We start from the raw sequence: 23,797 nt of genomic DNA, 5'->3' as shown, positions 1-23,797 counted from the left end.
CTGGACGTTCTCTTTCTTGACCTCAGTGTGCATTCTGTGATATCTGTTTTGTGTGCTTTTTAAAATAAATATGATATAGTTCACAATAAAAAAGGATTAAAATGAAAAAAGAATAAGGCTCTTTACCTATAACACAAACAGTGAAGGGCAATTCTCACTAGGCTTTATTAGGTATCTTTCAAGAGAACGAAGCATTTATCAATTTTATATATAAAATTATGAAAAAGAAGGGATTTTTTCATTTACTTTCATAAACAAATGCATAGCAGCAAAGGTGAAACCCAGGATCTCACTTGGCTGTGGAAGCTAGGTGGACCGGCTCACGCTCCCCTCTGCTCTGAGCCCCGCTCTGCTTCGCAGTCACTAGACTGAAGGAAGGTACTACTTGTGCTTACACCTGAAGTGCTGGTGGCACCCAGGGAATGCTGGCTTCCCGGATGCTCTGGAGGAAAGAATATTCCTTTAACCACTCGCCCCCCAAGCTTTGGAGAGGAAGACATACTTCTCCTCCAGCATGTTCTTCAGTTTTGGTTCCTAAGACAGATATTCCAAGAAAGGAATATTGAATCCTGGAGGGTTCAGTCTGAGAAGGGTGAGGGGGTAAATATATGACTTTCTTCTGAAACCCACACACACATTACGTACCTCAGTTCACTCTGAGAGAAAACGAAGAGTGACTAAGAGGACACTATATAGTCATTATGTTTACACACTAAAGGCCAGTGGACCCCCTGGGATACAATTGACTCCATTCCATCTGGCCAAATAAGCAAGGACTTCACAAATGTCAGGACAAAGTTTAACTGGTGCAAGTGGCTCAAATCCACTTGGCCTTGGCCTCAGGTGTAGGTTCTGCAGCAGCTCAGGCTGTCACACTGGACCTTTCTGGCTGCACGTATTAACAATGTCCATTCTACACCCACACATTTCACTGCTCTGATCCCACACACCTCTAACCAACAGACCAGGGCAACACTGGGCAAGGGCATACAGTGCTGCAGCGGAAAGCAACCTCACCGTGTGTCAGCCGGCACCTTAGGAGAAAAGGGGAACTGCAAGCCTTTAGATGGCTCCCCAGAGAGCTCCACCCTGCGGCCAGCCTCTCACCACACCCGAGCCCCGCAGCGTGCTAACCTCTCACTTCTGCTTCACCTCTAACTAACCAGGGCTCTCTACTCTTTCTGTAACACTCAACTCAAAGAGCCTCTCTTTCACAAAGACACCTCTTACAACTCCCCCACCAGACCAACTCCAGATTAGATGGTCCCTGGAGAAAAATAAATGCAAAATCTAAATGAAAGCACTTAACCTGCTATAGTATGTTTTTTAGTTTATCTGTGATTCTCCACTGCTGCTAAAGCATACATTCCTCGGAGGCAGGGCCTATGTCTTTTTCCTCTTTACCCCAAGCCCTTAGCACACTACCTCCTACAACAGTTGTTCAACTGTCTGTTGGATGAGTGAGTGAAATGATGGCCTTCAGGACAGGGTGTAGTATAGCACTATGAGTCCTATTCTTAAGATTCCAAATAGGGGGCACCGCGAGCTTGATGGGCAAGCTCAGGACAAGTAAAATCAAATATTACGGCACTGGTGGGCTGCGAGGAGAGTACTGGGCAAGCAGTTGAGGGTGAGCCCTATACAAAGCAGGCAGGGCTGAGTCACCCCTGCTCAACACGGGAGGAGAGCGTCAAGCAAGTTCCTGGCTCCACGTGACCAGGATCAGGCTTCTCATAACACTTTTAGCCAGTCAACGAGAGTGTAGCAAAATAATATGTTTAAGAGAATGCCATGCAGAAGCCTTCAGGTAATATTCACAAAGAAATAAGGTTACAAAATAGGGTTTCTTCCTTAGGGTACATACAGGGGGACAAAATCACAGGGTTGCAATAAGGTGGCTGTGAAGGTTTCTTCCAACTAAAAGATTCTAAGATGAGAAGACATTTTGGCAGTGACCACTCACATTTCATTCCCTCCCTCCCTCCCTCCTTCCCGCCTTCATTCCCTTCCAGCCTTTTGTTTTTATTACTTAAACAAGCTGCATTTTTAAAATTAGTTTCCTGACTCTGTGCTCGTGCCTTCAACACAGTCACACGATTTCTTGCTCCTCAGTGAGGAAAGCACGCCTGAACCTGCCACGGGCAGAGCTCAGCACACGCGGCCCGCACAGACCCCACCGACATGGTTTTTCATTTCAGACAACAACTTCGTCAGAGCTTTAGGCCTCATAGCACAGACTCGGTGAAGTGTGACTGGGCACACACCACATGTGGATTTTTGTGTTTTCCCATCCTTTTTGGTATAAAAATAAACAACTCTATTACCAGGGGTTCGGACCAGCCTACTACAGTGTGTCAGACGCTGGACCATTCTGAGTGCCTGTAGGCACCATCCCTGGAATACTCTGGTTATCTTCCACTCGAAGAATGTACCAAGGAAAAATTTCCTACCCTTCATCAGCAATCTTAAGCTTATCTTCATCTGAAGAATCATCACTCGATGATATTATGGCTTTGGATTTTATTTTTCCCTTCATCGAAGGAGGCAGACGTTCTGGCTTGGGCTAAAGAAAGAAGATCAAACGCAGCAGATTAGTCAAGACTCTCGTGTCAGAACAGCTTATTCAGTTGGGTGTGCCCTATGAGGATACAATCAAACAGCAACAAATAAATTTCAAAAACAGAATCTGTGTTTGAAGAAACTGCAGGGAAAGAAGGTATTCTAGTGCATACAATCTTTTATGTAGTCACAAAAGACTGCATGTAGGGGACAAAAACCCCACGGTATTATAAACGTACCGCCTTCTTCTTCTCAGATCTTGGTGGACGACGCTTTTTCGGTTTGGGGCCATTTTCTGTGTCTTCATCATCAGATCCTTCTTCTCCCTTTGGAGGTCTTAAGTAGTGAACACCAAGACAAAGTTTTGTCAAGATTCATTTATACATATAAAGTCTAAGGCTACCTGCCATCAAAATGTTATTCCTTCTGAACATCCTTTACAGGTGCTGCCCTCACCCGTAACAGAAGTCATAACTTACTGTGCTCCACGTGGGTCAGGGGTCTGCAAAACCTATGTATTTAAGCAACGTCTGCTAATGCACTTGTGAGCCCTCTCACTAATCAAAAATAAGTCTGAACCTTGCATTTGGCAGAGTGACACAAGGATGTGAGAAAAGGCCCAGGTTTCAGACCTCAACATCACCTCCTCTTTCTTCCTTCCCAACTACTCTTTGCAGGTATCCTATTAGCTTCAGTTCTACAGGTTTGTATTTAAATGAATTCATCAGGTTCTTTCCCAAGTATAGCCGTCCTGTTGGGAAGAACAGGTCCAGGAAGGGCACCCCACTGCAGGTTCCTGGACAGGGAAACACCATGGGGACGGGAACAGCTTATGGGCACTTCCAGGTGAAAGATGGGCAGGGCACCACTTATCTTAATGGTGGATGGCACTGGGAGGATTAAAAGGTCCTTCTTTCACATAATTCACTTTGCAAACATCCAGCAAATCCATGAAGTGGGTGTCACTGCTACCAGTACAGAGAGGAAACACTGTAGTGACTCACGGTAGAATCGAACATGGACCGGCAGTATGGACAGATCGGATTTTCTCACTCTAACTTGCACACCTCTTCCAATAAATATTACAGTTTTAAAGACACGAGAAACACAATTATTCTAACTCTCAGAAGGAAAGCTGTGGAGATGCATGGTGATTCCATTGTGCAGGGGACTTTGTAGTGGGGTCTATCTTAAGATTAAAGTAGGAAGAGGGATATCACAGGGCTTTACTGTCTGAAAGAGCAAGTGATTTTCAAGCATTTGCAAGTTCTAAATATAAGCAAGGTTCAGAAAATGAAAGGTCTTCTGACACCTTTATAAGGCTATTTATGACACATTAATGATACCTTCTCCTCTTCTTCTTCTTTCTCTCACCACCCTCCTCTTCTTCGCCCTCTTGCTCACTACCACTGCCCTTTCTTCTTTTCTTCTTTTTGGATATTGGCAGGTCTTCATCAGAGTCATCATTGACAAATTCATCAAACTCTCCTCCCTTCTTAGAACGCTGAAATCGAAATAAGACTACAGTCAGCTCTTTCCTGTCTGATGGAATGTGGCTGGAATTCTAAGGTGTAGAAAGAGGCCATATCCTCTCAGCCATGTGACAAATGGAGGATCTTATTATATACCAAGTCACATGGAAGAGGTGCTCGCTGAGGCCCATATTTTAAAGACTTTTAATTAGGATAAATGTCTCAAAAGTTAAAAATCATCAACTATAATACTTAGGTGCCCACAAGGTAAAATGCACTGAGCTAACACTGAAACGCATTTCTAAACACTAGATGCCATTTAAAGCATCCATCCTCAAAGACTGTCTTTAGCTAAGGACTAAGCACAGAGCAAATATCATCATTTCTGTCTTCATTTCTGAAAGTCAAAGACAGGGCCTGGGGCCCACAGTGTCAGCGGGAGGCGTCTCTTACCCGCCCACCACCTCCACCTCGTTTCTTTTCTTTTGTTGCTTCAGTCTCTCCAGTAAACATAAGAATGTTTTTGGTCTTCTCAACGTACTGGGCCCGCTGTTCTAAAAGTTTCTTTTGCTCTTCCTTCTCTTTGAGACGTTTCTCTTCCTATGAGAAAAAAAGGGTAGGAAAAAACCCTCACCAAAGTGTTCTCATCATGACACAGATCATGACCACTGTCAGGTCTTCTTTCTTTCACCACGCAAAGCATATGTTCACACATACCGTAATCCTTTCATTCTCGCATATGTGAAGAGAAAATGAATACCTGTTCTTTAAGAAGTTTTTGCCTTAGCAGTTCTTTTTCTTGCTCTTGTTTGGCCCGTAACTCCCTCTCTTCTTCATCCTGTTTGCGTGCCCGAGCCACATGGTACTGAGCCTGGCTCAGTAAGTCAGAGCACTGCCTAGAACATTTCAGATTGCAGAGAAACATGAATGCAGCCAGTGTACTTTCTGTTCAGAAACTAAGAGCATCTGTTTTCCTTATTCACACTAAAAAGTCTGAAGCAGGATCATTAGCTGATATCTATGGGAAGTGTTAGTTAGCAAAATTAACTTCATTTCTATACGACAATGTTGTTCCCAAATGTCAACAATGTCAACAATGTCAACAATGTCAACAATGTTGTTCCCAAATTAAAGATGTCTGCCCAAAGCAAAGCTATATGGTTTTCAATATTATCTTCACACGTGACTCAAAAAGTCAATAATCGTATCTTGATTCTGGTGACACAGCTGATGTAATTTCCTAAATAATCTGAAAAGAACCCTGAAGGAACCCTTTGCAGAAAGCCTCGGTCCAGGCTGGATGTCTGAGCGAGGAGTGAGAAAGACTGACCCCCGGGACACCAGGACCCCACGCACCACTGTGTCCCTCTCCCAGCCCCCACCGCTACCACTGCCTCACCCCAAGTCACCGTTCACAAACAGTAATTACCTGGCTTCTGTGGCAGCAAGGGCCAAATCAAATCTCATTTTATCTCCCACTTTACTCAAGTAACTGAAGTATCTAGAGAAAATGAAAAGATAAAATACTTAAAAAATTTTTAATGAAATGGGCCCTTTAGATTTGTTATCTGTTGTACAGAAATAGTCTGAGAAAGGCTTATATATTAACTGACTTACGTGCACATATTTAATACATGAAGGGCTAGCATCTCAATAGGAAAATTATATATGCAACTCACTTAAAAAAAAGACTCTCATCAATATGCCACTCAATCTGTTTAATAAAAAACAAGTTCATTAAGAAAAGCCAAGTTACATTTAGTTTTACCAGTAAATCAACAAATAACCAAAAACCAGTTCAAGCAATGAATATTTACTAAACACTAAATTTACTAAATATGTCAGCATGGAGGTTAGGAGGTTCAGGCCATAAAAGCACTTACAATCTACCAAGTAAGGCAAGTAACACTTAAACAAGATTTCAAATAAGGTTGGACAATGCCTGAAGAGACGTCAGGTTTTAATTTAACTACACACAGAATTACTATAAAATTATATCAATTTTAAGCTGAATAAACCTATTCATTATTTAAGAGGGAAGGCCTTAATCTTAGCTCAATGAAAATTAGTATCACATAAAAAGATACAGTGGCATAACAAATAACACCAACAAAAGTGGAATCTAAAAGTTTTGAGTTTGTAAAATGCTGGGTCATATGATTGTCAGGTTAATGAAAAATATAGGGCAAACTTGCAAAACCAGCCAGCCACTTTTTAGAGTGGGGATCCTCAATCCAAATCTGGCAGGATCCTCGCTATGGTTTGGCGCCACCTGGTGGCAACTATCTGCTCATTTAAAAATCAAGGGAATGATTAAAATAGATTCCCTTTCGGGATTCCCTTTTTCTAATAGATTCCCGAGGCAAGTGGTATTTGGCACCGTTTGAGACACATGAATCTAAAGAAAGAAAACACTTCAAAGGTTGTTTCTACAAAATCTTTACCTATGTGCAAGTTCCAGTTCTTTCACAGCATTAAGTACTTCCTTCAGATTACTCTTCTCATCTTTCAGGACAGAGGTAGCTAATCTTTGTAGGACCAAAGCCACATTAAACATAAGAACTGTATCACTGGGTGCCACATGTCTAGCCTATAAATAAAAAACAAGGTGAATACTGCGTATGATCTAATGACATGAAAAGGATTTTAGTCAAATAGAGTGGCAAGTATGTGAACATAAGTATGTGCATAAATCAGAACAGAAGATATATGTAATAGAGCACAGAATTAAATGTGAAAAATAATGAATTCTTCTACCTTCAGCAAAGTCTGTTTGCATTCCTGCAGCTTGCCGCACTTGAAGAGGGCTCGGGCCAGATAGAGCACAACTTCAGTGTTCTGGTGCTTATAGAACTTTCTGAGGCAGTTTTCGTACTACAATAAAGGACAAAGTTAAAAACACAGCAAGGATTAAATGATATTGTTATTTTGTAATAAAATTTCAAGCAATTCAAGTTATATGAAAAAGTATTTTATCCTCTGAATGGTTGATTTCAAAGAATCAGAATGATTTTTAATATTCACTAGGATACATTTTCACAACAGAAAAATCTGATCAAAAGGAAAATTACTTACAACAGTCTTTCCATTTGAAATTTGGACCAACATAGAAAGGATAAGCATATTGGAAGGCTGTTTTCATCTTTAGGCAATACTATCTAGAATCAGCTATTGACAACTTATTGGAAGTCATATACCTAGCTCCTTTGGGTTATACTCTCTACCACTTCTTTTAAGGATTGGTGGAACCTCCTGGCAAAGGGCATGAGAAGCTTCATACTTCTGGCTATTAACTTTTTGGTAAAACCAATAATATAGCAATACTCGTGTTAATTCTACCATGAACATGTCACTGTTTGACTATGGAACATATCTTGCATAGGAAAGCTCTTTTTCATTAGACAGTTCCCCCTTGAATATCACTAGTAACTAACTTGCATTTTAAAAGGCCACATTATCATTGGGCAGCTCAGGAAGGCTTCCCTGCAAAAATACAACTCTGAGACTATCATATGGAACCTGGGTCCTGTAAGCCCTTGTGACTTGTGCCTTTCTTAATATTCTATAATACAGTAATAATATCTACCTTTCTTAGAAAAAAGTAACTCATCTACCTTCAGTAAGAAACTTGCTTTTTCTGACCCTAATATTTCCCATAGAGCCCAAAAGTCTTTTAACTTTTTATAGTAGTATGACTCTTTTACTCCAAGTTTAAGCACTCAGCAAATATGAGGTAATTACTGATGGACCCAGGACCCATATCTCTGAACACCAAAGACAAGCCTTAACATTATATATTAATAAACATCTGAATAGACATAGTAAATAAGAGATAGCATATCACTCCATGACAGGGCCAGAATGGTTAAGAAAACATCTGCTCAACAATGAACAAGATATACAAATATCTTGAAAGATAAAGCATTACCATCTGAACAGCACTGATATATTGCTTCTGCTCCACATATATGTGTGCTAGGTTCAACCACACATCACTGATATCTGCTGTTGCTTCTCTTACTTGGGCAAATACATCACGAGCCTCACGGAAATATCCTTTGTGGGCCAAAACAGCTCCTAAAGTTAGAAAAAGGTTCACAGTGAAGAGTTTTCTAATTGTGGCCAGAAAAACAAAAGTCCTATTTGAAAACAACTGACTTCATTATATTTAAGGGAAAATACTGATCTACAAACATTCCTCCAAAAGCATTCATTTCACAAATTATGGATACCCAATGCTTATAGTCACCTATTCCATTAGCAGCATACAGATTCTTTGCATCATTTCTGAGTACTTGCTTGTAGATGGCCAGAGCACGATCTTGATGACGCTTTTCCTTTTAAAAAACCCCGAACATTATTTAAAAAGTTCAAACAAGAATAAAACGAGTATCAGTATTGTGTTAAAGAGACAAGAAGAAATTACCTTTTCTCGATCTCGAGTGGGCTGATGCAAAGTTTGGAGCCAGACATTGCCCAGGGCCAACATGGAGTAAGTGTCGCTCTGTGTAGACGGTTGTTTCAATATCCTCTCAAATTTCTTCTGGCCTGGACCCCATTCTTGCTTCGCCAAATGAAGATTACCAATCAAAGACCAAGCGTCTGGATGGTCCTGGAAACACACACAGGAAAAGAAGCGAAATATGTAATTTGGAATCAGAAACCAATCATCTTTCCACAATAGCTGATTACTGAAGAGGTTTACAAGCTACATTTATTTACAAGTGTTTTTCAAACTGAGAGTTGAGATGGGTTAGTTGAGATGGGTTGAGATGGGTAAAATCAATTTTGTGTGTAATTATCATCAAAAGTAATGCAATAGAGTGGGATACAATAAAAATATCAGTGTCATTCACATGGCAGGAGCACACAATGGTTTGCAAACCTTTCATTTCAGTTGTTTATACACACACATGTGCATGTACTAAGCTGTGATGTGAAACCTACTTCTTTTATTTACTGTTCAGTTACAGTTGTCCCCCCTTTTCCCCCATTGCTCTCCCCTGCCCCATACCCACCCACTCAGTCAACCCCCCCATTGAAACCTATTTCTTACTGTAATAATCAAAAAGTATGAATGCATTCTGTATTCTTTCATATCTTTAACAAGCAAATGAAGAAAAAAAAAAAAAACAGGGAGATGCCAAGATATTAGAAATAGGATAGCCATTAAAAGGAAAAACTGATTTACTGAGAGGGAAAAGATAAAATAATTATTTTTCTGTTTAAAAATATTTTCTTGTTTAGGCTATTACAGTTGTCCCAACTTTTCTCCCTTTGCCTCCCTCCACCCAGCACCCCATCCCACCATGGGCAGTCCCCATACCATTGTCCATGGGTCCTTCATACATGTTCTTTGACTCACCCCTTCCCCTCTTTTTACCATTATCTCCCTCCCCTCTGGCTGCTGTCAGTCTGTTCCACATTCCCATGCCTCTGGTTCTATTCTACTTTGTTCATTGGATTCCTCTTATAAGTGAGATCATATGGTGTTTGTTTTTCAAACCTAAGAGTTAATATTACCAACCTGATTGATCTGAAGAGCTTCCTTAAACCAATCTGAAGCCTCATAAAAGTTTCCTTTATCTCTAGCCATGGCTCCTAGGCGCAGATAGCCTGAAAATATACATTTAAGAGTTTTTGTTTAAAATATTAACTATAAAGGCCATAATTTTAAAGTCATACTTTTGACACAATTGTTTTTGTTAATACATTCATACACTGAACAGAGAAAAGCCCCACAGGTGAAAAAATACTAAGCATCAACATAAAAATTAATAACCTAACAAGTTAAGGGAACTCAGTCACCATCAAGTCTTACTGTTTGAAATCTCAGATGCATGTCTTCCATTCCATTCCCAATGCTAGCACCCTCTTCCCAGTCCTCATCTCAAGCTACATTTTTTAAAAGCTTAGGGCTATTCTGTTTCTGATTTCTCTCTGATGCATAGCACTGTCAAGTTACTTTTTCTTAAAAATCTGCTTGTCATATGGCAAAGTACATGGACTACTCAAGATTGTCAGAAAACCTGGGCTCTAACTATGGCTTTTTCACACAAATAATAATAAAAAAATGCCAAACAAATGTAAGTTATTTTCTCCAGAAAATGTCACTCCTCAAGAAACCAGCCATGGCTTACTACTACCTATCAAATCAATTCAAGTTCAGTCTGGCATTTGACTAAACTCTTATTTATGATTGCATCTATTGCATCACATCAAGGGCCAAGTTTATAGCTCCATATTTGACCTGAGTCAATACACCAGTTTTAGATTCTTTCAAGGGAAGTACAGTAAGGGAAGTACAGTAATTGTTAAATTAAACAATTTTTAATTAAAAACTTTCCAAACTGTACAATGTTTAGGTTGTAAAAATTCATGGTGGAACATTTTTAGTAACAATTAGTTCAAGAAAAAAAAACCACTGCTCTTTGTCATACTATAAATACTGCAAATATATATATGATATGAAAGCAGGACCATCATAAAGGTAAATAAATCCGTCACCAAGGAGTTGTTAAACATCTAATAAAGGTAGCTCACCCACTTGAGGTAGCTATACCTATGAAGTATGGTCTAATTAATTTTTAGTTGTTTTAGTTTCTAGCATAAATTTAAGTAAAGCTGCATCTTTTTTTTTGGACCACAAATTTGACTTAAAGAAAAGGGGACATGATAACCTTCAAAACTTTTTACTATTGGTTCTAAGAAAGATTTTTTTTAGGCTATATTTTTGTTGCTGTTGTGAAAATTTTAGTACATTAAGAAAGTTTTAAATTCTTACAGTCAACATAGTTAGGGTGTTCTCGTAAGATGTTTTTATAAAGTTTTTCTGCTTCATGGAATTCACACATCGCCTCATACAGCCTGGCTAAATTGTATGACGTTGTAACAGAAATGGCATTATAATAATGTTCATCATGCTCAGCTTCTGCCTTTGCCCGATCCAATGATGCCAAAAAATATTTCTGTAAGAAAAGAAAATTATTTTGTTCAAGGACTTAGCTGACACATCTAAAAACATGTGCATTCAACTTAATAGCACAACAGATGGGAATTTATATTTTCCTACCTTTGCCTCTCCTAGATTTCCAAGTCTAAAATGGAGGGCACCCACATTATTCAGAATCTCTGGGGGGACATCAGCCTGTACTTTTTCCTGAAGGATTCGTGTTGCTGTTCCATAGGCTGAAAGGGCACCCTGGAGTTTCAAGGTGGACAGAATAAGGTATAAGTGAAAGTAAGAGAGACACACAGGGCACCAGGCTTACAAAAAACATATTGGGCAAGAGATGAAAAACATTGCTGAAATACCTGGATATCAGTCTGTTCTAAGATTTGTGCCAATTCGATCCAAGCTTCAACATCATCAGGATACTGTTCTGTGACCTTCTTCAAATGGCCCTGGGGAAAAAGAGCTCATTAAGCTAAAGCATTCCAACCACGAGCTGTCAGAGTAGAAAGTGGTGGCTACTCCACCCTGTTTAATAAGTCAACTGTTATTTCAATTGAAGCTAGCTGGGCTAACCGAACCACTTTCATCATATCTCCACTAGCAATAACAAGAAATAAGGAATGAGTCTAGGTAGGAATAGCTAACAGAAAGATGTTTTTAAAAGTACCTTGGCAATATCTCGTTTTTCTTGATCTTCTGAGGCAGCATAGAGAGAGCCAAGAATTTTCATAGTTTCATAATTATTAGGATAAGCTTTCAAAACTTTCTCAAAGCACTGAGATGCATTTTCTTTGTCACCTCGATAAATGTACATTTGTCCCAAACCAAAAAATGGCAGCACAAAAGAGGATGAGGCAAACTGTGTGGCTTGATAGTAGTACTGGAAAGCTTGGTCATAATCTTCCTGAACAAATGAAATCAAACAAGACCAACAATACATACAAAGATGTTCAAAGACTTGAAAGCTATAAAACAAAAAGGATTAGACATTTAGAGAAGGCTGACAATGATCTTACCTGAACATGGAATGACCTAGCCAGCTGGTAGCAACTCTCGGCTTGCATGGCCTCCACCTCTGTGTTATGGAACGCATGCAGGGCCAGGTGCTGGACTTTACTATAATCCTGAACAAGGAGGGTCAGAACTCAGTTGAATGGACTTAGACAACTCTAACAGTCTCAACTCCAAGGCTTCTTTCAAAATGTTAACTGAATTAACAATAACAGCTCCGTATCCAGAATTACTAATCATTTTTCTCATTTCCCCTGCTGATAAATTTGGAGCGGGCAAGAACTAACATTTACCCAGCATTTAACTTTTGCCCCTTATATCTATTCCTTTGTTAAATCCCTACAATGATCCTTTGCAGTGATCAGCCCTGTTTTTGGGATAAGGAGACCTAACAGAGGCTCAGTCCCTTATTAACAGGAATGGGAGCAGTTAGAAATTATTGAGAACCACTAAATGCCAAGCCAACACTGGGTATGATACTTACATTAGTTCCAAGTATATCCAAAACCCTGCAATGATTGTCGTTATTACCCTTTTATTGATGGGGAAGTGGAGGCTTAAAGAGATAAAGTGTGCTGTCTCAAGTGAAAGTTAGAATCTGAATTCAGGTGTTTCTGACTCCGAGGAAATGTTGTATCACAGAAGAATAGCCACTGCCTGAGTTGGATTTGAATTCAGCTCTATTTGAATGCACGGTCATGATCTTCCTGAGAGAGCCAACTTTCATTTGGATTATCCGACTAATCTCCTTAGAGTCCCAGAGTCAGAGTTTCTGCTTCGGGGATAGGAAAACAACCTTTTGCTTTTAATAGAAATGTATTTTATCCATTCAACTAGAAATCTGGTCTAAGTACAGCTTTTGTTTGATCAATGGCCAGTGCTGACTTTTTTAAACATTAGTAATGATAATGATTATAGTCTTTAACAGTATCTGAGTGCTTCCTATTAGATAAGCACTTAATGTGCATATTACATTAATTCTAACTACCATCCCTCAAATGCTACAAAGTATTATTACTGCTTTACAAATGAGAAAATTAAAGTTTAAGGAAGCTAATTTATTCCTCCAAAGCCACATAACTATATAATGGTGATGCCTGAATTTGAACCAAGTGATTCAAATGCCACACTTTATTATGTTATATAGTTTTTTAACTAAATTTATACATTTATTGTTCAACTGAAATGAGGGTATGGGCTAAATGTTTGTCTTGCTATGGAATCTACTATAATTTTCCTATTTTTATTAATCCATGACTCATGACACACTTTTAGAGAATAAAATAGTTCCATTTGAACTATTAAAGATAAGATTCTATTTTAAATCCTCATTCATATCTTTTTTTGCACAACTGATACTTCTCTTTCTTAGCCCGCCCCCACCCCCCAATTTTTGTCCGTAATCCACTTTGTATTCTAGCTGTTTCTCTTTCCAATCAAAAGATCAGGCTCAAGTCTCAGCTCTTCCTGGAAGTCTGTGTTAACTACTCCAGGAGTCATAGTAGCTCTCATCTCCAAACCCACTTTACCATTCAATTATTGACATGTCTGGGATGTTAATTAATAATACCTTTTCTTCCCAGCTGAATTATCCTTCTGTATGGGGGGCAATGTAGTGTGATGGGCAGAGAAGTAAAAGATGACATCTCAACTTTGCTATCTGCTACCTGAGTAAATTTTGGCAAGTGATACTATTTTACTTTGCAGAGCCTCTATTTTCTTATCTATAGAAAGGAAAATAGAAATAGCTTGCCTACCTCCTAGGGCTGCTAAAATGACAAACTGAGAAAACATATGTTAATATGTTCTGTAAACCTTCAAGAAATACATTCAATGCAAGATGACCTCACATCACCTTGCACAGTGCTGATCACAGATCAAGGATCCAGTAACACTGGGACTGGCTTAATTTACCTATTTTACTTAGGAAATCTAAGAGGTTATGTATATACTGACTGTGTTAAACACAAACAATTTTTTTAAGTCCTCATCTGAGAATATGGTTTAATTGATTTTTTGTTTTAAGAGAAAGGGAGAGGGAGGTGGGAGAGAGGGAGAGGGGGTGGGAGGAGAGAGAGAGAGAGAAACATCAACCAGTTGCCTCCTGTACATGCCCTGACTGGGGATTGAACCCACAACTTTTTGGTGTACAGGAAGATGTTCCAACCCACTGGGTTACCGGGCCAGGGTCAAATACAAGCAATTCTTTATCTTCAGCAGTGGAGGGTGACTAGCAATGAAGATGAAAAACTGAATAATTCTCTTTTGGTTCAAGGAAGCTGTCCTAACAGCTGAGAGCACTGATTATTAGATATGCACTCAAATATTTAGAATCTATCCTTTGTTTTTCGGAGTAAAAACCAAACTAATGTGTAATTGTTTTATATTAAACAGTATACTTCATTTGTTTATAAGATACATTTCCATCTTCTCCCTAAATAGTTGCCTTTTAGTACCATTACAATGATGGCATAAAGCTTAATTAATAATTCATTATGAAAGCAGAGTATGCTTCCATAGCCAGAGGAAGTAAAGCATCATGGTTAATAGCTGTGTGACCTTAGGTTATTAACTGTCTCAATTATTCATCCATTAAATGGGGATAATGCTACCCTACACTTCAAAGCATTGTTGTGAATATGACATAAATTAATGGAATGCACTTTTTTTTAAAATATTTTATTTATTTTTTAGAGAAGGAAGGGAGGGAGAGAGAGAGAGAGAGAGAGAGAGAGAGAGAGAGAGAGAAACATCAATGTGCGGTTGCTGGGGGTTATGGCCTGCAACCCAGGAATGTACCCTGGCTGGGATGGAATGCACTTTTAACAATGTTTGGCATTTAGCGAGCACTGAATGCCTATTAATAGCAACAATAACAGTAACACAGTATGTACTAATGAGGATCGATACAGTTTTGTAAACTTTTACCTAAATTGCTATTTAACTAGTTTAAAGTTCTTAGCGTACTTTAGTACCTGGATTCTACATGGCAGATTAAACTTTCATGCTTATGGTATAACTTTGCCAATGAAATCTTGATTTTAGTACTTAAGAAACCTAAAATACTACTGTTTCTATAGTCTTAGTGGTAACTTTAAAAATTGTATCATAATTCTCGCCTTTAACAGGAACCTAAGCAACAAAACAGGGAAACAAGCAAGGTATAGCCAAAGACACTGAAAATAGAGGACAGGCTGACAGTGACTAGAAGGGGGAGAAGAGGGAATTTCAAGGGAGAATGGGAAGGGTTTACAGGAACAAATTTAAAGGACACATGGACAAAAACTAGGGGGAGGGTGGTAATGGGAGGGAGGAGGGGAGGGTTGGGTGGGTGGGCTGGACTGGGAGTAAAGGGAAGAAAACTGTACTTGAACAATGATTAAAATAAAAAAAACTGTATCATAATTAATATGCAAAAGTTTCAACGACTCTTTGTTGCCTACATAAGGATGTATGAGCTCCTTATATTACACAAACGCCCCACTCTCGATCCCGTGCATCACCTATCATGAGCCCACTATACACTTACGCAGTTACGTACTGAACTCCTAGGACTATTCACAGATCTGCACCTTTCCTCTTTCAGCTTCCTAGTGACCTCCTCGTAAAAACCTAGTTTAGGAGATTTTCCTTCTTGGTAAAAACCTTCTTTTAACCGGGTGATCACTTCTTTCAGTTCTCTACCATGGTAGGGTAAAAGACCTTTTGTGTTCCATTTACATTACTTCACATGTCAGTTTTCTACAAAACTAAACTCCTTGAATGCAGAAACCATGTCATACTGACCTCTACACCCCTATCACAGTTGGGTACCATATAAACAGTCAATAAATGTTAAATAAATAAACAAGTAAATGAACAAATGTACCCACCCCCAGATACAAATTCTAATTTGAAGAAACTACTATGGAAAACAGCATGAAGGTTCCTCAAAAAATTAAAATAGAATTACATACGACCCAGCAATCCTACTTCTGAATATTTATCTGAAGAAATCCAAAACACTAATGTGAAAAAATATTTGCACCCCTATGTTCATTACAGCCTTATTTACAACAGCCAAGATATGAAAGCAATTTAAGTGTCCACCAATAGACAATTGGATTAAGAAGATGTGTGGCATATATGCAATGGAATATCACTTGGCCCTAAAAAATAAAATCATACCATTTGCAACAACATGGATGAACCTTGAGGGTATTATGCTAAGTGAAAAAAGTCAGACAGAAAAAAAACAAATACCGTTTAGATTTCACTTATATGTATAATCTAAAAAACAAATGAACAAACAAAACAGAAATAAACTCATAGGTACAGAAAAACAGCTAATGGTCATCAGGTGGGAGGCGCCCTGGGGAGCTGGGTGAAAAAGGTGACAGGATTAGGAAGTACAAATTGCAGCTGCAAAATCGTCATGGAGACGTAAGATGTAAAGTACAGCATATGGAATATAGTCAATGATGTTGTAATAACTATGTATAGTGTCAGGTGGATACGAGACTCATTTTGTAAGGTATACAAATGTCTAACCACTCTGCTGTACACCTGAAACTAATACAATATGGAATGCCAAATGAAAATTAAATTTTCCTTTTTTTTAAATTAAATGTACTGGGGTGACATTGGTTAATAAAATTATATAGGTTTCAAGTGAGAATTCTATAATATATCACCTGTATATTACATTGTATGTTTATCAGCCATCGTCAAATCTCCTCCCGTTGCCATATAGTTGACCCTTTTATCCTCCACTGTCCCCCCAACCCCTTTCCCTCTGGTAACAGTCATACTGCTGTCTGTGTCTCTGCATTGAAAAAAAATTTTTTTTAATGTGAAGAATTTGAGAAATGACTTCTCCTACCTTTTTGAAGAAAAAGTGATTTGCCAAGTGGTTCAATACCATAGGGTTGCTAGGATCAATCGTATAGGCTCTGGAAAGAAGCTGGACCCCATTTTTGATGGAATCAGCCTGAAAGAAAAACAATGATGACAGGGTTGAGTCAAAATATTACTTAATTAGACTTTTTCTGTTTTCTTTATAGTCTGAAGAAATAAGGTTAAACAAATCTAAGTTCAGTACCAAAATATAGCTCTTGTTTTAGTTGACCCTCACCAGGAATAAAACATTTCAAATAGTGAGTTAAATTCTGAGAATTCAGTTTTCTTAAAATTAATTGCATAAGCACCTCCACTGGAAACCCTGTCTAGGCAATTGCGTGCAGGGGAAGCATGATGGAGAGCTTCATCCTCAATATAGGACAGAACTTCTTTAAGAAGAAGCCCTTTATTCTCTCCCTTTCCTTCTTCCTTATAAGGCTGATATAATGAAATGCCTGGAGATGTGGCAGCTATCTTGCAACTATGAAGTGACAGGCATGAGGAGGAAAGGCCATGTATTAAGGGAGGAGAGAAAAACCCTGGGTTTGATGACACTGGGGTACCAAATCCAAGTTTAGCTGGTGTAGTATACTAAGTCGCTATAATGTGTGCTTTTTATTTGTTACTTGCAATAGAAAGCATCCCAAACTGATACACATTCTACAATCCCCTATCTGAGATTCTGAAATCCAAAACTCTCTAATAAATAAGTTTTTTTTTTGTAATCTTGGAGCAAGATCACTTGGTGGCAAACTTTACCTGAATTGTGGGTCAAGTTTCCTATTAGTGTGAACAGTCACTCATTTTGCCACAAAAATATAAGTTTGCATTGGGCTTATGTCCTAATAACTGAGTGTTCTACGTTATGCAGTGCAGGCATCACATTACACTTCTGTAACCTGAAATCTTGATGTCTAAAACACGCTGGCCTCAAGAGTTTTAGATAAGGGACCGTGAGCCTGACAAATCAGCCAGGGTTATTTCACTCACATACCTCTTTATTGTTGAGCTCTAGAACGGCCAGTCCAACCAATGCTCCCACACATTTGGAGTTGAGTTCCAGTGCTCTGCTGAATGCGAGACGAGCTTTCTCTAATTTGTTAAGTTTCACAAAGCAATGGCCCATTCCTAAACGAACTTCCGCTAAAAAAATAAAATCAAACTAGAGCATTTTTAGGATTTAAATTTTTTTAAATGCTATGCTTAAACATCCTCCATTATGAGTTACAAAAATCCCAAAATTAACCTCAGTATAACTACATTATGAATCTTGTAGTATATCATAAACTTGATTTCACTGAAGGTCACTACTCTTGTCTCCCTAAACCTGACCCTGCTTCATGGATACACCCTTATCACCATAGAACAAAACACCTATAACACAGGTATTTTTCTTGTCTTCCAACACTCCTGGCTACACTGGACCTTCAATACCCTAATTTTTGAAGAGCAGTTTTAAAATAGAGAACAAAAAATTTTCTTAAGACCTTAAATAGTGTGACAAACTACATGCACATACTACCATTCCCTTCACAGCTGTACTTATACGCGCTACCCAATTTCAAAGCCATGCTGAAACGCATGTGCTTACCTATGGAACCTCTCCTCTGGTCCTTAGATCCTACCCCTTCTTGTCTATTTAAGGATACTGCTCCAGCAACCCTCCCCTATTTTTCCTTCATCATCAAATTTCCCTTCTCTACTAGGTCATCCTGACAAACATCTGCCCACCTTAAAAAAAAATCCTTTCTTGATTCCATTTCCCTTTCCAGTTGTCAACCCTCCCCTTTCGTATTCTTCCCTTAATAGCAAAACTTGAGATCTATCTACACTTGCTACCTCTAATTCCCTTCCTTCAATTTTTTTCTTGAATCCACTCTGAGGTCTCACCCCCACCATTCCAGTAGAACTGCTCTTATCAAGGTCACTAATTTGTATGCTGCAAAATCCAATGATCAATTCTTAATCCCTATTTTACTTTGCCTAACATCAAAATTTGACACTGCCTGATACCTTCTTCTTCTGAAAACATTTAAAAAATCTTTCTATTTTTTGCCCTGACCACCATGACTCAGTGGGCAAACAGAATGGTTGCTGGTTCAATTTCCAGTCAGGGCATATGCCTGCGTTACAGACCAGGTCTCTGGTTCGGGGTGTGAGAGAGGCAACCAATTGATGTTTCTATTGAATGCTGATGATTCTCTTCCTCTCTTTCTCCCTCCTTTTCCCTCTCTCTAAAAATAAATAAAATTTTTAAAAATAATTTATTTCAAAAATTTTTACTTTTCAATTAAGCTGACATTAAATATTATATTAGTTTCAGGTGTACAGCACAGTAGTAGACATTTACATAACTTGCCAAGTGATCACCCTGATAAGTCTACTGCCCACCTGGCACTATACATAGTTATTACATTATTGACTGTACTCCCTGTGCTGTGCTTTACATCCCTGTCACTAAAGTCAACTGCCAATTTGTACTTCTTAATCCCTTCACCTCTTCACCTAGTGTCCCAGCCTCCCTCCCCTCTGGCAACTATCAGTTTTGTTTTCTGTATCTATGAGTTTGTTTCTATTTTGTTTGTTCATTTATTTTGATCTTTCGAGTTCACATATAACTGAAACCATATGGTATTTGCCTTTCTGTCTGACTTATTTCACTTAGCATAATATACTGATAGGTCCATCCATGCTGTTGCAAATGGTAAGATTTGGCAAATGGCAAAAATGGATGGTAAGATTTCATCCATTTTTGTGGCCAATATTCCACTGTAAGTCCCATTTATTTTTTTTCTTTTATTTCCCTTGCCTGAGGAAACATATCAGAAAAAATATTGCTAAGAAAAATGTCAGAGAGTTTACTGCCTATATTTCCTTTTAGGAGTTTTATGGTTTCGAGTCTTACATTTAAGTTTTTAATCCATTTTGAGTTTATTCTTGTAAATGGTATAAGAAGGCGGTCTAGTTTCATTTTTTGCAATGTATGTTACATTTAAGTTTTTAATTCATTTTGAATTTACTGTAAATAGCATAAGGTGGTTTCATTTTTTGCATGTCTGTCCACATTTCCTAATACCATTTAATTTACTGTCTTTATCCCATTGTATATTCTTGCTTCCTCTGTCATATATTAATTGTCCATACAGAAGCGGGTTTATTTCTGGACTCTTTATTCTGTTCCACTGACCTATGTATTTGTTTTTATGACAACACCATGTTTTGACTACTACAGTCTTGTATTTTGATATCAGGTAGTGTGACACCCCCAACTTTGTTCTTCTTTCTCAAGATTGCTGTGGCTATTCAGGGTCTTTTGTGGTTCCATATAAATATTTAATTTTAATCCTCATCCAAGGATATGTTTATTGATTTTAGAGAGAGAAAGAGAAACATCTATATAAAAGAGAAACATCAATCAGTGGCTTCCCCTAGGTACCCCAACCAGGGATTAAACTCGCAACTTTTTGGTATATGGGACAATGCTCCAACTAGCCAAGCAACCTAGCCAGGGCTAAGTTTTTGGATTATTTGTTCTAGGCCTGTGAAGGGCACCACTGCTATTTTGTTAGGAATTGTAGTGAACCTATAGGTTGCTTTGGGTAGTATTGACATTTTCACGAGGTCAATTCTTACTATACTTGATAATGGTAGATGCTTCCATTTATTTGTATCTTTTTCAATGTCTTTACAATTTTCCAAGCATAGGTCTTTTATCTCCTTGGTTAAACTTACAGTTTTGTTGTTGTTGTTGCTTGGTGCAACTATAAATGGGATTGTTTTCTTAGTTTCTCTTTCCAATACTTCATTATTGGTGTATACAAATGCAACTGATTTCTGAATATTTATTTTGTATCCTGCTACTTTACTGAGTTCATTTATCAGTTCTAGCAAATTTTCAGTAGAATCTTTAGTGTTCTTTCCATATAGTATCATGTCATTGCCAAATAATGACAATTTTACTTCTTCCTTTCCATTTGGATGCCTTTTCTTCACCCAGAATTCTTTGGACGTCTTCATCTTGTCTGATTGTTGTGGCTAGGACTTCAAACACTGTGTTGAATAAGAGTGGTGAAAGTGGACATCCCTGTCTTATTCCTGATCTTAAGAAAAACATTTTTTAGTTTTTCCCAGTTGAGTATGATAGCTGTGGGTTTATCATATATAGCCTTTATCATGTTGAGATATGTTCCCTCTATTCCCACTTTATTGAGTTTTTATCATAAATGGGTGCTGGATTTTATCAAATTCATTTTCTGCATCTGTTGATACAATCATATCATTTTTATCCTTCATTTTGTTTATGTGGTATATCACGCTGATATCCAGATATTGAACCAAACTTGCATACCAGGAATAAATCCCACTTGATCATAGTGTGTGCTCTCTTTAACATGTTGCTGAATCTGGTTTGCTAATATTTTGTTCAGGACTTTTGCATGTATGTTAATCAGGGATGTTGGCCTACCATTTTCTTTTTTGTAATGTTTTTGTCAGGTTTTGGAATCAGGACATTCCAAAACCTGGAATCACAAAAGGAGCTCAAGAGTCTTCCTTCCTCTTGATTTTTCCAGAATAGTGTGAGAAAGACAAGTGTTAGTTCTTCTTTGAATGTTAGGTAAAATATACCTGTGAACCCATCCAGTCCAGGACTTTGGTTTGTTGGAGTTTTTTGATTACTGAATCAGTTTTACTGGTTATAATCAGTCTATGCAGAATTTGTTTCTCCTTGATTCAGTCTTAGAAGGTTGGATGTTTCTAGGAACTTATCCATTCCTTCTAGATTGTCCAACTTGATTGCATATAATTGTTCGTAGTACTATCTTATACTACTTTGTTTTTCTGTGGTGTCAGTTGCCAATTCACTTTCTTTCTGATTTCATTTATTTGTGTCCTCTTTTTTCTTGACGAATCTGGTTAAAGGTTTATCAATTTAGCTTCTCTGTTCAAAGAACCAGCTCTTCGTTTGATATTTTGTATGTTCTTTAGACTCTATTTTATTTTCACTCTGATCTTTATTATTTCTTTCCTTCTATTCACTTGGGGCTTTGTTTGATATTCTCTCTCTAGTTTCTTTAGGTATAAGGTTAGATTGCTGAGATTTTTCCTGTTTCTTGAGGTATCCTGACTGCTATGAACTCCTCCTTAGGACTACTTTCACTGTGTCCCATAGGTTTTAGTTTGTTTTATTTACATTTTCATTTGTCTCAAGGAATTTTTTTATTTCTTCTTTGATCTCACAGTTAATCCACTCACTGTTTAGCAATGTTATTTAGCCTCCACATGTTAGTGTGTTTTTCAGTTTTTTTTCCTTGTCACTGACTTCTAATTTCCTAACACTGTGTTCAAAGATGCTTAGATATGATTTTGATCTTCTTAAATTTATTGAAACTTGCTTTGCAGCCTAACACGTGGTCCATCCTGGATAATGATCCATGTGTACTTGAAAAGAATGTATATTCTGCTGCTTTAAGATGTGAAATGCTCTAAAAAGTCTATCCAGTGTTGTCTTTGGAGTGTTAAAGTCCCCTACTCTAATTATACCACTGTCACTCTCTCCCTTTATGTCCATAAATAATTGCTTTATATGTTTAGGTGCTCCTATGATAGGTGCATAAATTTTTACAAGAGTTATATCACCCTGGCTGGTGTGACTCAGCGGATTGAGTGCCAGTCTGCAAACCCAAAGGTCACAAGTTCAATTCCTGGTCAGGGCCCATGCCTACGTTGCAGGCCAAGTCCTCAGTTAGGGGCATGCAAGAGGCAACCAATCAATGTATTTCTCACACATGGATGTTTCTCTCCTCTCTTTCCCCCTCCCTTCTTCTCTCTAAAAATAAAAAAAAAATCTTTAAAAAAAGGGTTAACTTTAAAAAAATAAATTTATTTTGCTAAGTATTGCTACCCAAGCTTTTTTCCGTTTCCATTTGCATGACATATCTTTTTCCTATCCCTTTTCTTTCAGTCTGTGTTTTTCAATCTGAAGTGGATCTCTTGCAGGCAGCATATGTATATGGGTCTTGTTTTCTTATCCATTCAGCTACCCTATGTCTTTTAATTGGACCATTTTACAGTTATACTTAAAGTGATTACTGTTAATCACATGTTAAGTACATATTACATATCATATCACATGTTAAGTACAATAACTATGTTAAGTACATAGTTATTGCCATTTTAATATTCATATTTATGTTCCTTTCCCCCACTTCTTCTTCTTAATAAAAGTTCCTTTAATAGTTTTCATAATATTGGTTTGGTAGTGAAGAACTCCTTTACTTTTTTCTTGTCTGTTCTATCAAGCTCTTTATGTCTCCTTCAATTTTAAATGTCATCTTTACTGGGTAGAGTAGTCTTGGTTATAGGTCCTTGCTTTTCCTCATTTTGAACATTTCATACAAAGTTTCTGTTGAGAAATCAGCTATCAGTCTTATGGGAGCTCCGTTGCAGGTACCTGTCTTTCTCTTGCCACTTTTAAGATTCTCTTTTTGTCTTTAACTGTCAGTACTGCAGTTATAATGTGTCTTGGTATGGGTCTGTTTGGGTTCATCTTGTTTGGGACTCTGCACTTCCTGGACTTGCACATCTTATATTTTTTCATCAGGTTAGGGAAATTTTTAGGCATAATTTCTTCAAATGGGTTCTCAATCCCTTTCTCTTTCTCTTCTCCTTCTGGTACCCCAAAGATGCTAACATTATTATATGTGATGTTGTCCCAGAGGTCCCTTGAACAATTCTCATTTTTTTTAATTCTTTTTTCGCTTCATCTAATCTGCTATTGATTCCTTCTAGGGTGTTCTTCATTTGTTACTGTATTCTTCATTTCTGACTGGTTCTTTTTTATGGCTTCTGTGTCCTTTTTTATGCTTACTATCTCTCTGTTGAAGTTGAGTTCATCTACTTTTCCCATAAGTTCCATGAGCAT

General features: G+C 38.0%; 1 protein-coding gene across 1 annotated transcript in view; it reads right to left on the bottom strand.

Moving 5' to 3' along the window:
• Positions 1-23,797, bottom strand: part of CTR9 (CTR9 homolog, Paf1/RNA polymerase II complex component) — a 32,662-nt gene that overhangs the window by 1,177 nt on the left and 7,688 nt on the right. The window contains exons 6-24 of the mRNA XM_045825569.1: positions 17,870-18,018; positions 16,859-16,966; positions 12,003-12,110; positions 11,654-11,890; positions 11,346-11,435; positions 11,104-11,232; positions 10,816-10,999; positions 9,559-9,647; positions 8,458-8,643; positions 8,281-8,368; positions 7,960-8,108; positions 6,789-6,905; positions 6,476-6,621; positions 5,461-5,532; positions 4,792-4,927; positions 4,485-4,631; positions 3,906-4,063; positions 2,799-2,895; positions 2,451-2,563 (exon numbers count right to left, since the gene is read on the bottom strand). Of these exons, the coding sequence (XP_045681525.1) occupies positions 2,451-2,563; positions 2,799-2,895; positions 3,906-4,063; positions 4,485-4,631; positions 4,792-4,927; positions 5,461-5,532; positions 6,476-6,621; positions 6,789-6,905; positions 7,960-8,108; positions 8,281-8,368; positions 8,458-8,643; positions 9,559-9,647; positions 10,816-10,999; positions 11,104-11,232; positions 11,346-11,435; positions 11,654-11,890; positions 12,003-12,110; positions 16,859-16,966; positions 17,870-18,018 (2,503 nt within the window). The remainder of the gene's footprint in view (positions 1-2,450; positions 2,564-2,798; positions 2,896-3,905; positions 4,064-4,484; positions 4,632-4,791; positions 4,928-5,460; positions 5,533-6,475; positions 6,622-6,788; positions 6,906-7,959; positions 8,109-8,280; positions 8,369-8,457; positions 8,644-9,558; positions 9,648-10,815; positions 11,000-11,103; positions 11,233-11,345; positions 11,436-11,653; positions 11,891-12,002; positions 12,111-16,858; positions 16,967-17,869; positions 18,019-23,797) is intronic.

The sequence above is a fragment of the Phyllostomus hastatus genome, unplaced genomic scaffold (genome assembly GCF_019186645.2).
Source record: "Phyllostomus hastatus isolate PE091 unplaced genomic scaffold, TTU_PhHast_1.1 phas_scaffold_585, whole genome shotgun sequence".
NCBI classification, from domain to species: Eukaryota; Metazoa; Chordata; class Mammalia; order Chiroptera; family Phyllostomidae; genus Phyllostomus; species Phyllostomus hastatus.
This window is presented reverse-complemented; position numbering and strand designations above follow the sequence as displayed.